General features: G+C 36.8%; 1 protein-coding gene across 1 annotated transcript in view; it reads right to left on the bottom strand.

Moving 5' to 3' along the window:
- malrd1 (MAM and LDL receptor class A domain containing 1) overlaps positions 1-15,356 on the bottom strand; it is a 47,674-nt gene that overhangs the window by 12,653 nt on the left and 19,665 nt on the right. Inside the window, exons 11-23 of the mRNA XM_067402104.1 lie at positions 13,766-13,853; positions 13,478-13,657; positions 12,944-13,103; positions 12,651-12,807; positions 12,344-12,454; positions 10,992-11,205; positions 10,296-10,543; positions 5,126-5,411; positions 4,626-4,871; positions 2,971-3,128; positions 2,144-2,321; positions 706-834; positions 468-620 (exon numbers count right to left, since the gene is read on the bottom strand). Coding sequence (XP_067258205.1) covers positions 468-620; positions 706-834; positions 2,144-2,321; positions 2,971-3,128; positions 4,626-4,871; positions 5,126-5,411; positions 10,296-10,543; positions 10,992-11,205; positions 12,344-12,454; positions 12,651-12,807; positions 12,944-13,103; positions 13,478-13,657; positions 13,766-13,853 — 2,308 coding nt within the window. The remainder of the gene's footprint in view (positions 1-467; positions 621-705; positions 835-2,143; positions 2,322-2,970; positions 3,129-4,625; positions 4,872-5,125; positions 5,412-10,295; positions 10,544-10,991; positions 11,206-12,343; positions 12,455-12,650; positions 12,808-12,943; positions 13,104-13,477; positions 13,658-13,765; positions 13,854-15,356) is intronic.

The raw sequence follows: 15,356 nt of genomic DNA, 5'->3' as shown, positions 1-15,356 counted from the left end.
TTTACATAAAGTACAAGGATTTGGACTTACATATGTATGTGGCTTGTTTGGATTCAGTGTCAGGTATTACAAAGTAGTCTGTTTCACTGTTAAAAGGAGGTACTAAGAGTAAGACTGTCCAGTCAATCTTCTGATTGGCTGCCCCCATAATGGAGATTCGACAACATCACACTGATGCTGTCAGATCTCCATTATGAGGGCAACCAATCAGAAGACACACTCATTTTGACACAATATACATTTATTTAGCTTACATAACTTATATAAATGACTCTTCTGCATTTCTCAGATCCTACTCCTGATATTTTTTCTTGTGTAATTTGCACCAGCACTTTTTAATTTACATTTAAAGCAAAATAAGGCTTTTTATTGTGTTACAATTGTGTTGGTGATATGTATGTGTTTATTAGTCATATTTGTATTACTAAGCTGATTTAAGGGCATTGTAAAGTTTAGGTTTTACTAACTGGAACTGTGGTCAGCTGATGGTCCCGTCCCATTAAGCATTCTGCCATAGCCTATATCCCAGTCAAAGTCATCGTAAGGATCCTGAGACAGCTGACAGGTCTCATGCCAATGGCCACCAGGCATATCAAAATTACAAGCTCCTGGAACAATCCCTAACAGACCAAATGAAGCATTGAGATGTAAGTGACAATGTTATTAAATAGTCAAGAATTTTAAGGTTACTGCAGATGTACTTACTGCAGTCTAGCTCATCAGACTCATCGGAACAGTCAGCTTTACCATCACACTCCAAATGATACTCAATACAGTCTCCATTATTACACACAAAATCTGTGACAGCAGGGCATGACCCAGGAAGCACAGCTCCTGAAACACAAGGAAACTATTTCAGTTTCACTGATCCAAAACAGTACGATTTAAAAAAAAAGAGAGAAGGTAATCTAATAACAAAAATGAAATACGACATCTAAATTAAAAGACGTGAAAAGTATGACCGTATTAAACAAGCTCAAAACAGCAATAAAACATCCATCCAGAGCTTTTTAGCAAGAATATCTTCAAATTCTTTAAACATAAAATGACAGCAATGTAAGATTATTCAGGCTAAAATACGTCCTGTTTAATTCTCATAAACTTTTTAGGTATATTGCCATGGGGTGAAAAGGCATCTAGGAATAGGAATTCCTTCCAAAGCACATATACTCAAAGAAATTTCTTGTTCAAAATTTATTTCATTGCTCTGATCCTCTTCATGCTTTGATAGAGCTAATTTATTTACACTGTTATAGTTTTTGCTATTTATATTACAGACAACTGGTAGGAAGTATAATTCAGTTGAAATGCTGTACTTTTAAAAATAAAACAGGTGGAATTTAGTGAAGGCCCAGAAGAGCCACAAATCCAAAAGGGTCATGTTCCTTCATAAAACAGCAAAACTGTGTTTACACATAAGTAGATGCTAAAGCCATGAATGGTCATTTCTAATAAAAACCACTGTATTTAAAAAAAAACAAAAAACAAAAACAATTATGCTTAGGTCCACTGACATTCAACTAAATGCAGAAAGTAGCCTGCACACATATTGGGTTAGATATCTCTGCTTTACACACTTTCTCACTAAAGGATCCACAAGCTCAAGTGTAATTACTGTGATTATTAAGTGTCAGTATGCAAATTAAATCTGACATTTTACACGTCAAGCCTGAAAACCAAAAGAGGAACGTATTCTGACTTTTTCATGTTGTTCCCGGATGGCTTGTCAGAATTAGCAAATCAATTCTAATCCAATTAAATGGTGGTACTGCTTTCCATCAGGCAGTGCTGAAGACAACCCTTAGAGCCCTGTTCTGGTCAAGCTTATGCATGAATGTTAAGCAAAACTGACTCATGGGAAATAAATGTGAAGATGAGAACTGGAGGCATTGTTGCTTCCCCTGAGGATCACTGCTCGAACTAGTCAAACTCGCTTGCAGCTTTCACTTTTTTGCTATGAGCCTGTCTGTAAAACACGTCCGCAAACTTAGGTACATCTGCATTCATGCTTGCATCGGCTCAGCTAGTCAGATATCAAATTTTAGCTTGTTCATGCTATATTCACAATTTGTATTTATTCAAATTGGACAATAAAATTAATTGTCTTGTATTAGAGAAAAAAAATAAAATAATATACACTTACGTGGTGCACAGTCAATGAACTGCAGGTCATCCAGAGCTGCTCCACCACTCACATCTTGTGTTCGAATTACTTCAAATATGAGAATAAAGTTCCTCAGGTTCCTCAGAGACACTTCCGCTCTTCTCCATTCCCTGTGCATCTGCCGCTGTGTCCACACCTCCCTCAGCTCATTTTCTGTCTGTCCATCGCATATGTGGAAAAAGCAAAATACTTACATTTGCTAATTCAATTCCATATACTGTAAAAATCCAGACAATTTACTAAATTTGTTAAAATCAAACAATCTTTCATATTACAAAAATAGTAAAAAATAATTTTAAAAAAATCATTCTTATGAGACACTATACAGAAGTTTGAGCTACAAACAAGTTGAGACATGTTACCATGAAACCAAAATTGACAATACTTGACAATACAGTGTTCATTAAAGATTTATCCATGCACATCATTATTTTTTTTAAATTTGTGATTCCCTCTTAGTTTTTTAAACAAAACCTTTATTCTCACATGGAGGAGCTTCCTATAGCAACTGTTATCTATTGCACATAATCACAAATTCATGCAATGTTCACAACCCCCTTGAGGTATGTTTCGTAGCATAAACTTGAAGTGCTTAATGGTTTATGTCAGCAAAGAATCCCACATAACACAGCACTGAAAAAAATTCTTGCAAGAACATGTTTCAGCAATTTGACAATTTGCGGTCTTAAGTTTCAGCTTATGTCAATAGAGTTATTATATAAACACCTCCACACATTCCCTGATTTAAGTGATATATTCCAGTTGAACTGTATGTTTGCTCCACCTGGTAAGATCTAGTCAATTACCTTAATAAATAGACGGATGATTCCTGTGGCTTTCTCAGAAATATAGTACCAGAAGGCAAGTTTACATGTGACACTAGACTCCTTCCACACAGAACTTCTAATGTGAGCTTTATCACCTTTCAATCCCAATGGAGTGGCTGCCAGATATACAAAGTGGCCTGTGAAGAGAGAGAGACTGACATTAATAATATTGTGTATTGTAGTACCTACAGTATGTGAAAGCTTTTCATATCATAAACAAAATGCCTTCATCCAGCAGTAGTGTCAAGATTTAATGGCACAAACTTCACACACTTTTGCAACTTTTGGTAGGTCAACTTCAAAACTCACTGTAACTAACCAAACTTAAGAGATTGACAAAACTCTGCATGCTCAGACTCCTGAAATATAGTGCAAACTCCACCTCTTCCACCGATTAGAAAATCTGAACAAGTGGTTGTGGGCATTATCATCCTAAAAAGCATGCATGCATGCATGAGCATTTCAAATACTCACTGGAAATAGTACACTATAGTATTTTTAATGTAACCTATATAATTTTAGATGCACTAAACCTAATCTGGCATAAAACCAAATGAAAGTCTAGGAATTCTGAAAATGGATGAACAGATGAACTCAAACATGGATGAAGCGAAACTGTGATTGTGTATGAAAAAACAATGGTTATATAAGCTGGATTTTCCAGCTTACTGTAGCTTTCATGAGATCATGGGACTCATATGGTTCTGTTGATGCTAGAAAACCTTGCTTATGAAAGGACACAGAAGGAATGGCAAGCTCACAACTACTTGAATAATAAAGATATCTTGCTGAGATGAAGTGAGGCAGGGCACCAAAACAATAAAGGCGGCTATACTAAAGAGACAGGGTTCTGAAATCTTAAAACCATGTCTACAAGAGAAACTAGAAAATTCATTTTCATTCTACCAGACTGGGTGTACCAAGTTTGGGAGGATCCGAATCATTCGGTCCTTACACAAGCATCAAGCCGCATCCCTCTACCTTCCCATCACTTTCTTTTTCTATTCTTCCTCATTTTATCTAATAACCTACCATTATCGGGGGGCCAGATTCATTTACCATTATTCGTTAAGACTGTACGAGCAGTGCACGTGAACTCATGCATCAAATGAACAAAAACAAATGATCTGGCTAAATGACTGGAAGTTTAAGTATCACCCCATCTCTGCAACCTAACCTTTACAAAGTACTGATGTCTCACAGGGAGATTACAACATAAGCAGATAAATACAATCTTAACCCTCAACTTGTGTCTCAATGCTACATCAATTACCAGAAAAATGCAGAAAAAAAGAAAAAAAGAAAAAAAAAAAATCAAACCTTCCCAGAGAAATACATTTCTGTTTCTCTTCTTTATTTCAATCATCTAAACAGCAGGTGCAGGATGTGCTGCAATTATCATTTTGAATGCTCTGTGATTTATGAAGTCAGAGTTTTAAAATATCAAAATAGTGTAATTAAATTTTTAATTATGCTTTAATTTTAATGAATGGGTGGATGAGCTGTAGACACATTATTTACAGTATGTTTCTAATGTGGGTTTGAAGGTCTTAGGGTGGCAGTTTGGTTAGACCTCTATGTGTGATCCATGCATTTTGGTTGTACATATGCAGTGGTATACAGTAAAGTCTTACCACTTTCATTCTTAAGTGTATTATCATGAGGAGGTCTGATCATATGAACGGAGCCGACACCAAGGGCCCAACTAAAGGTGTCCGACAGGCTGCTTTTCCAACCACAGCGACCATGTTCAAATGAGCAGGATGTACCACAATCCAATTCATCAGTTCCATCTCCGCAGTCATCTGTAAAGTCACATTTCTGCACTTGCTTGTAGCAATTGCCATTTTCACACTGTAGAGAACCTGGTGGACAAGATCCTGTGGACACACACACACACACACACACAGAAACATACACTTCGGTTTCTCTAAACAGCTTTTTTTTTCTGGCCTTATTGTCCTGAACATGGTATTGAAAAACAAATATGCTGAAAAATAAAAATAATAAAAAGGATGTTCATTGTCAGTAGTCTAGCTCATAGATTGATTATACATTTGTGGAGGATTGTTACACAGTTAGCTTTACACTGATAGCACTGCATGTATATATGGCATCATTAGTACAAGTCTACCTGGGAGTAACCGGGGAGTGGTGTCTGGCTTAAATCTGCTGCTAAGAATACAGCCTGATGAGAAGATGATGTCATCCAGGCAGATGTGAACTCGAGTGTTGAGGCCCACCTTCCCTTCAAGCATAATGCGGAAGCTTTCAGAAGATGAGAGAGGCACTTCCTGTCTGCTCCAGTAGTTGCCTTGATTACCAGTGAGGCTGAGTAAGAGTGAGCGGCTGGAGTTTGTAAACATATACACGTTCAGAGTGCCAATGCCGTCACCAGACATGTGGACATAAAAGACCATCTTGGAAAGCAGACAAGAAAGAAATAATTGTTACGTCAACTAAAATGTCACAAGCAAATATGCCACAGTATGCTGATGTTTTGACCAGCAATACAATTGCAAGTGGAATATATTTTATACAACAATCAACAAAGTAGTAGTTAACCAACTTACATTTTAGATTAGGGACGCAAAACTCAATTCCTGGAGGGCCACAGCCCTGCAGAGTTAACTTCAACCCTAATTAAATGCATGTGATCCAGCTAATCAAGTTCTTCAGGCTTATTTGGAAACTAGAGGTATATGTGTTGAAGTAGGGTTGGAACTAAACTCTGCAGGGCTGCGTTATTACTTTGTCTCAGGCCACATCCACAAGAAGCCAGAGTTTTCCCTATCTGATCTTTTTTTCTCCCCTCGTTCTAAAAAAAAATTCTGTAAACATGGCGTTGTCTCAAATATCTGCATACACACGAAACCACTGGAAACGACTCAAAACTATGGCGTACAGTAAGATTTTTAATGTTTTTAAAAGAAGTTGTCTGCTCACAAAGGCTACATTTATTGCATTAAAAATACAGTAAAAAACAGTAATATTGTGAAATATTATTACAATTTAAAATAACTGTGTACTATTTAAATATATTTGACAAAGTAATTTATTCCTGTGATGCAAAGCTGAATTTTCAGCATCATTACTCCAGTCTTCAGTGTCACATGATCCTTCAGATATCATTCTAATATGCTGAGTTGCTGCTCAAGAAACATTTATGATTATTTTCAATGTTGAAAACAGTTGTGTACTTTTTTTTCAGGATTAATTGATGAATAGAAAGTTCAAAAGAACAGCATTTATCTGAAATACAAAGCTTCTGTAGCATTATACACTACCGTTCAAAAGTTTGGGGTCAGTAAGAATTTTTATTTTTTTTAAAGAAATTAAAGAAATTAATACTTTTATTCAGCAAGGATGCATTAAATCAATCAAAAGTGGCAGTAAAGACATTTATAATGTTACAAAAAAATTAGATTTCAGATAAACACTGTTCTTTTGAACTTTCTATTCATCAAATAATCCTGAAAAAAAATATTGTACACAAATATTTTGTACAATTGTACACATTAAATGTTTCTTGAGCAGCAGATCAGCATATTAGAATGATTTCTGAAGGATCATGTGACACTGAAGACTGGAGTAATGATGCTGAAAATTCAGCTTTGCCATCACAGGAATAAATTACTTTGTGAAATATATTCAAATAGAAAACAGTCATTTTAAATTGTAATAATATTTCACAATATTACTGTTTTTACTGTATTTTTAATTCAATAAATGTAGCCTTGGTGAGCAGACAAAACTTTTTAAAAACATTAAAAATCTTAGTGGTTCCAAACTTTTGGACTGTACTGTATACTTGTCAGACCAGTAAATATAAATATATATATATATATATAAATAACACTGTAATTCGAGATGTGGGGTGATGACATCATTGTCTCACAAAATATACGAATTGGCTGTGCACACGAAAACGCAAGAGTGTCGTTTTCAGATTTACTCTGGGACCCAGTTTCAGGCTCCCGAAACGCCAAATCGCTCCTGAATGAATCAGTGTTTTGAACAAATCAGTTGAGTGAATGATTCAATGACTCAAAAAATGATTCAAAAAACAAGTCAATTGGATAATTTGTCATAATGTAATACTATGTTCCAATCTAAAAACATATTCAGCCTATTTCCATATGAATTTCTAGACTCAGTCAATGGCTGTACCAGTCATGCACTTTCTAAGATAGTCTGGCACTGTGGTCTCTCTCTGGCAGAAAGCCTTGTAAGGTTTTGTCATTTATTGATAGATTTTGCTTGTTATGATGACTGATATTCTTCTTCTGTTTCTGTATGTATGTGTAAATAGCTCCTGTCAGTGTCTGGTTGACTGGTGAACAAGTGGAAGAGTCTGACCTTTCAAGATCAGACATTTGATTGCGTCATGCATCCACTCACAAGTACGTACACACGCACACATTTGCTACTTTCCCAAAGCATATAACGCAAAATCTAAACAACAACAAAAATTGTCATTTAATTTAATTGTCATTTACAATGTCTAAAAACATCTAACCAAGGCTGACAAGTACACACAGAAACTCCTCCTCTTCAGCTGCTTCTTGTGATTGATTGATGGAAACTGAATGGGAGGACAATGGGAAAACGAGCCTCTGTGGTCCAATTACCTCACACACACGCACATACACACTTCTAAAAAGAACGAACGCAGTCTGTCAAGTTAGAGGAGATCCAAGAACATGATTGTCTTCACACATAAACCAATGTGAGCTTTGAAAGAAGCTCCTCTTTCTCACAGACACTGTGTGTGTGTGTGTGTTTGACAGGATGATGGAGTGCTGCCGGCTGGCTCAATGACAGGGTTATGCGTTTCATTGTAACAGAGACAAATCCTGACATTCACTTCCTCCCATTATATTCCAATCTATAGATTCAAAATTGCAGGGGAATTAAATATTCTCAAAATTAAGGAATTAATTAAGGTGTAAAGAGTACCTAAAAACCATACTTGAGTAAAGTTACAGATATCTTACAGTGTAAATGACTCCATTACAAGTTCACCAAATCCAATACAACTTGAGGAAAAGTCTTAGGCCGGTTTCACAGACAAGGCTTAGATTAAGCCAAGATTAGACCCTTAGTTCAATTAAGACATTTAAGTAGGGATGGTACCACGAAGCGTCGTTTACTTGCAGAACGCACGCTTCTGGAGGGCGCATAAATCTGAACTAGTGAGTTTAGGTGCTTTGGTGCAGAGCCAGTGGTTGTCTTGTAGGCAAACATCAATGCCTTGAATTTGATGTGAGTGGCTATCGGCAGCCTGCGCAAACTGATGAAGAGAGCTGCGATGTGTGCTCTCTTCGGCTCATTGAAGACCACTCTTGCCGTAGCATTCTGGATCAGTTGACAAGGCTTGATAGTACATGCCGGAAGGCCCGCTAAGAGAGCATTACAATAGTCCAGTCAGGAGACAACAAGAGCTTGGACTAGGAGTTGTGTGGCCTGCTCTGACAGGAAGGGTCTAATCTTCCTAATGCTGTATAAAGCAAATCTGTAGGAGTGGGCCGTTGTAGTAATATGGTCTTTGAAGCTTAACTGATCAATCAATCACAACTCCAAAGTTCCTGGCTGCCCTAGAAGGAGTTATGGTTAACGAACCTAGCTGTATAGAGAAGTTGTGATGAAATGCTGGGTTGGCTGAGACCACAAACAGTTCTGTCTTCGCAAAGTTGAGTTGAAGGTTATGGTCCTTCATCAAGCCAAAGATGCTCTAGTCCTCAACACCCGAGAGATTTGTGAGCAGAGCAATGACATGTGCAGTTTTATTTTGATTTTAGAAAATAAACATCTCAAAATTGCAATAAATCAAGGCTGACAAAAACAGCCTCTAAATGTCCACAAACACTCAAGTGACAGTTAATCTCAAGTGCTCAAGGGCAAAAGAGAATAATCAATATCCTTCCAAAAGTTCTCAATATAAAAGATAAAATAATGTTAAGTACAATTAAATAGTCAAAGTCTACTTGCACTGGATGTGCTGGTAATTTGGCCTCATCACCGGCTGCAGTCATGTCCTCATCTCATATATGAAACACCTGCGATTCAGCAACTACCAGCTACTACACTCACATTCGTGTGAAGTAGCCTTTGTAACGGCAAAACACACAAGATATGCTTTGTAGATGGCAATATCACTTCTTTTGTAGCATAAATAAACTGCTGCAGAAATAGTTAGGTGCCATGCAAAATGCAAAAAAAGTGATTGCATCTCTTCACAAATGTATTGGAGTAGAGAATACATATACTTATTCAAAAAGTAGTCAAGTAGATAAAAGTTGCTAAAATCTTTGATACTCAGTAAAACTATAAAGTTGGTATAAAAGATACTTAATTCCCAGTGTTGTAAAGTATTTGAGTAAATGTAATTAGTTACTGTACTTAGATATCATTGTGCAAATGATCTAATTGAAAATATCAATATATCAAAACTTCTTTAATATATCACACATATTATTCAAAGAATTTCCTCTGTATTGTCCAGGGCTGTGAATCCATCTGAGTTCTAGAGAAGCCATATGTAAACACAAGATCAAATTTACCTTTGTCTTTTCAGATAAAAGAGTTAATTGTGCCATAAAAACATAATGTGACAATTTCACTGTAACAAAATAATCTATACAAATTTCAATACATTACTTTTCAGTAACACTTTATTTCGGGGTCTTTTAACTAGTTGCTTGTTAGCATGCATATTACTAGAATATTGGCTATTTATTAGTAATTATTAAGCATATATTAATGCCTTATTCTGCATGACCTTATTTTACATTTTTTAATCCTACCAAATACCTAAACTTAACAACTATTAATAAGCAGTAAATTAGGAGTTTATTGAGAGAAAAGTCGTAGTTAATAGATTATAAGTGTTCCCTATATTAAAGTGTTAGCTACTTGTCTTTCTAAGCCATTTATTGGGATGGAACGCAGTCAGATTTTTGGAACGCAAACATTTTTGAAAATGGAAAACTACCAACTGTTAACTTCTGCAAATGGTTTTCAGAAGTCTATGTCAGCATCTTCCCCACAGATCACAGAGATGCTGATCACAGAGATGCCTTTTCCATGAAAAAAGGAAGCAGGAACATATGAACGAGACAAAAAAAAACAAAAATCATCTAACCACTGGTCACAAGGGGAAGTCTATGGAAGTGTCACAACTATCACTCCTGCTTTTTTGCTTTGTTGATTGTTTCCATTGTAATTGTTCTTAATGTAATGCAAGTACAAATTGATCTTGGACTACACTGAATTAATCACATAAAAAACCAGTGAGCACTCACTTTGCATTCCTTGCTGTGGTGATGGAAAAGAGGTCCAAGGATTTGGGCAATATGTCCAGTTGTCTGTGGGAAGGATCCTTCTAGATATAAGTAGTGGCCTGATGGGTTACGGAGGGTGTGATCAGCGGATGGTCCAGTCCCATGAGTGTGCATATTTCCTGGTTTTATCAACCAATCAAAGTCATCATCTTGGCTCTGTCTCCATAAGCAAAGGTCAAATTCAAAATCGCAGCGACCACTGAATCCCTCTGGAAAAAGAAAATATTAATACTGTTAATAATACTGGACTGCGAAAATGAAAATTGTCATCATTCACTCACCCTCATGTCATTCCAAACCTGTAGGACTGACCTTCTTCTGCAGGACACAAAAGAACATATTTTGAAGAATGTTGGTGTCCAAACAACAACAGTCCTTTATATGGCCAAAAACAAAACAAAACAAAAAATATATATATATCTCTTTCTTTTGTGCTCCATACTGTAGTAGAACAAAGAAAGCCATAAGGTTTGGAAAGACATGAAGAGAAGTAAAATTTGACAATATTTTAATTTTTGGTTAACCCGTCCCTTTAAAACAAACATGACTGCACAAGCAAAACACATTTAATACAGTATGTTTGTCAGATGTAAAATTATTCCATTCACAAAATCTGTGACTGACAACAGGAAAGAGAATGATAGATTTGTTTCTCACTGCATATGTAATGATTCTCATCTGAGCCATCTCCACAGTGATCAATAAAGTCACACAAGTTGTCCTCAGAGATACAGTGACCGTTGGCACAGATGAACTCGTTGTTATGACAAGGAAGATTAGACGTTATTGGAGGGGCACAGTCCACAAATGCCACGTCATCAACAACAACATCCCCCATGTAGCTGATGCCCCGCTTGGCTCGAAAAACCACCTATTGATTTTTAAAAACCAAAATACACATGCTGTTAAACTGCAGTAAACTATTGTACTGCATATGCTCCACAATACTTTCATATGGGTGTATAGTCAAATGCACAAAGTGCAAATTCATATTTAATCTATGAGATAAGTCAGGTAAACAGACTGATGTAAAAGCTGTAATACTGTGTACATCACTCAGAGTCAACTGACTGTCAACAAGAAAAACTGTCAAGATGGTGTTTACTGTACATATACTGTATAAGGAGTTGAATTGGAAGTGCTTGAGAGCTGCTGCATAAGTTAAAGGGCACTAAGGCCCCTAATAGTACACAGCAAAAGGGCACTTAGCACTAACAAGTGAGGGTATCATGTTTGTAAGAGTGTTTATATATATGCAGTGTTGATAAATATTAATGATGCAAGGGCCAGATGGAGAAAAGGTCATGATATTTCTGATCAAAGCATCAACAGTTCAAACATCAGCCTGACACTTAACATTTTGCTGTTCAATTCAGGAATACTGAACACAAAAGTTCTACGATCACCTTTATAAAAAGGTAACTATTTTCATGATTTTTATAACAAATCATATAAAATTTGTTTACATGGTTGACATACAGTTCAAAGGTTTGAGGTCGGTAAGATTTTTTTAAAATGTTTTTGAAAGAAGCCTCTTTTGCTCACTAAGAGTGCATTTATTTGATCAAACGGTAATATTGTGAAATATTATTACAAATTAAAATAACTATTTTAATACATTTTAAAATGTAATTTATTCCTGTGATCACAGCTGAATTTTCAGCATCATTACTCCAGTCTTTAGTGTCACATGATCCTTCAGAAATCATTGTAATATAAATGATTTGGTGCTCAAGAAACATTTATTATATCATCAACCAGGATTCTTTGACGAAAACAGGCATTTATTTGAAATATATAATTGTTTTGTTTGTCTTTACTGTCACCTTTGATCAGTTCAATGCATCTATACTGAATCAATTTTTCAGTGCTGTGTTTATTGAGTAAAAGTATTCAGTTCTTAATAATTAGGGAACCAGAGGGAAAATACAGTAAATTAAAAGACTTATTTTTGAAAAAGTCAAAGCATTTACTCCAATCATTCATTCATTCACTTCAGAAACACTGACCTGGATGTTATGACGGATTCCTATGAAGACCTCACCACGCCTCCAGCTGCTGCCTTGGTTACCATTTTGGGACCAAACTTCATGTGTGACAGTACCTGATTTGATGAAGACCTGCACATACAAGTTTGGGATTGTTTTGACAAACTGCAAATTGTTCTCTGGAAAATACATCATAACAAACATTTTATACAAAATGAAGCATGAAATTTACTGTCACATTAATAATATGTTTTGATGTTTTCAAGGCTTGGGTTACCAAGGCAGCAAATGAATAACAATTATATTCATAATTTCTAGATAATTGTACCTGCAGAGTTCCAACAGTGAAGCCACTCATGTGATACCAGAACACCAGAGTGCACTGGGGTCCTGTTATTTTGATGGGAGCAGTCAAGAGATCAGTGGTGTGACCATATCCTCCATTGGAGCTGTCCGCAAATATATACCAACCCTGTGAAGAACCACTGCAGACAGTACATGTGTACAGATGAGTAAACACAAAGCAGAAAACACACCGACATACATGCAAACCTGACCATGCATTTATAAATGAAATCGCAAACACATTCCAGCAAATGATGGTGCTCTGTCTTTGCTCACAGTGTGTGGTCGTTAGCAGGTCTGTGGTTCTCTTCTCCATGGTGAATACTCTCCCCTTGTCCGGTCTGCCAGCGAAAGGCATGTGGAGGAACAGGAGTGGCTGGATCACTTAAATACCATCCACAAAGCATGCCACCTTCAAAATCACAATACTGCTTCACTGAGAACAGAGAGCAGTAATATCAGAAGGTTTTTAATGCTTTTAAAAGATTAGGTTCACCAAGGCTGCATTTGATCCATTTTTCGGTAACACTTTTTTTTGATGGTCACTTTTGAACATTCTGTTGACTAAACGTAACTTATTAGTAGACTGTAGGGTTAGGTGTTAGTGTTCTGTTCAGGTTAGTAGAATAAGTTGGCATGATGTAGTTACAAGTTACTTATAGTTAGTAAATTGTCAGTTGGGGAGCAATACAATTTAGATAGATAGATAGATAGATAGATAGATAGATAGATAGATAGATAGATAGATAGATAGATAGATAGATAGATAGATAGATAGATAGATAGATAGATAGATAGATAGATAGATACCACAGTGCTCTTCATCAGAGCTATCGGAGCAGTCGGGTGTGAAATCGCACACTTGACTGAGGTTCACACACTCTCTTGTAGTTGAGCACACAAACTGGTCAGGGGGGCAGCTATGAGGGGGTGGTGCTGACACGGTGAACAGTGGGGCAGAGGTGCTGGGCTCTTTTGAGGGCAATTCACCTATACAAGGATAAACACACATAGTTACAAACACCATATTTTACCTTAAAATAATGAAATGTGCAACCATAGTTCCATGATCACACTATCCAGTCATTGTTATTTCACCTTCATATGGCTGACAGCCAAGGAAAGACAGATCATCTATGGCAATATCTCCTCTGAAGTCATCACCAACTGTCCCCTCCACTAAAATCTGTAGCAGCAAGAATGAAGGCAGAAGAGGCCATCTTTATTTTGCAGCTTGCAGTTGGCAGTTAATTTGTCTATTCTTGCTCCGCCAACGAAAATGTCTCCAAACAAAGCCACGACTAATTCAGCCGTAGCGCGTCTAGGCTATTCACACTGGTCGTCTTTTTTAAGCTGCCAGCATCTGTTTTACAATCCTATGGAGTAAACCGTGCTTTCAAAAAAGTCCTGAGTGTTTTTTTAACGCCAAGCCACCGCCGACTGCAGCTCAGAGCGCCTTTTGAAGTTGAAAAAAGTCAACTTTTCTGAAAGAAAGAAAAACCCTATGTCAAGCACATTTTTGACAAATAACCAATGACAAGCGAGTAGCGAGACCTGACGTTTCCATAATAAGAAAAAAATGGATAAGGTGCCGGTAGATGGACTTAAGTTGTAACTTATAAAGAGGCTGTGTGGGCAAAGATTGGACAGATCCTTGGTTGTTCAGGTAAGCCCAGTTCAGACTGCACGATTTTCAAAGTAGTCGGGTCATTGTTCTTTTCACACTGCATGATTATCTTGGCAAGCATTCAGTCGCTGCTGTGTTCAAACTGCACGATGGATCGGCGACAGAAGGTTTCACACTGCATGACTTTACAATAGGAAAAATCGCCGACAAGCTGGCATGCAAACTACGTTTCACAACCAAACACACGCGAGATGTGACAAAGAAACAACGCGATATCACCAGTCTATGGATATCACGCATGCAAGACCGGAGTTATTGTTATTATTATTATTAAAAACGGTAGCCCGCAAGAAGCTTGAAATACGAATTGCCTGTGCGCTGATTTGCAGCAAAAACAAGAAAAAGAAAAGAAGAATATGGAGGAGGAAATGTTTGGGGAGACTGTGTTTGAGGAGTGTGTTCTGCAACGAGAGTTGGAGGTAAATAAATAACTTTTCAATGTGCTGCTGTTGAATGTTTGTGCTTTGTTTCTGTTTGATAGAATTGTAATGTTTATGTGAATGAAGCCATGCTTGCTGATAGTAGGCTTGTTTGAGATGCGCCTAGCCTCGCCTGAAGTTCAGCCGAGAGTAGGCGGCTGCAGTGAGGGGAGGAGTGAAAAAAGTACAGGCAAGACGGACAATTCTCCGTTCTTGTAGTGCATCAGACACCTGCGATATCAAAGGCGGATATCGCGGGATTCACACTTGTGCGCTGTGTTGCTGATAAACTGGATGTAATTTACGTTCTGTTGCTTTTATATGAAAATAAACATAATGAACAATACACCCAAAGTACTTGATATTTATTTCCATTCGAAGGATGTGTGTACCAATCATTTTTATTTTAATTACAGACATGTTTTATATATTTTTATAAATATGATAACAATCACATAACCCATAGAGAGATCGCACTGTCAGAGACTTTTGGAATATTCACACATAATTTATACGCGTAAAATCATGGTGTTAGTGTTTTAAAATCAAACATTTTTAAAAGAGATCAATACATCAATGTTGT

The sequence above is a fragment of the Chanodichthys erythropterus genome, chromosome 11, assembly GCF_024489055.1.
Source record: "Chanodichthys erythropterus isolate Z2021 chromosome 11, ASM2448905v1, whole genome shotgun sequence".
NCBI lineage: Eukaryota > Metazoa > Chordata > Actinopteri > Cypriniformes > Xenocyprididae > Chanodichthys > Chanodichthys erythropterus.
Note: the sequence above shows the minus strand (reverse complement) of the source record. Positions and strands in the feature narration are given on the sequence as shown.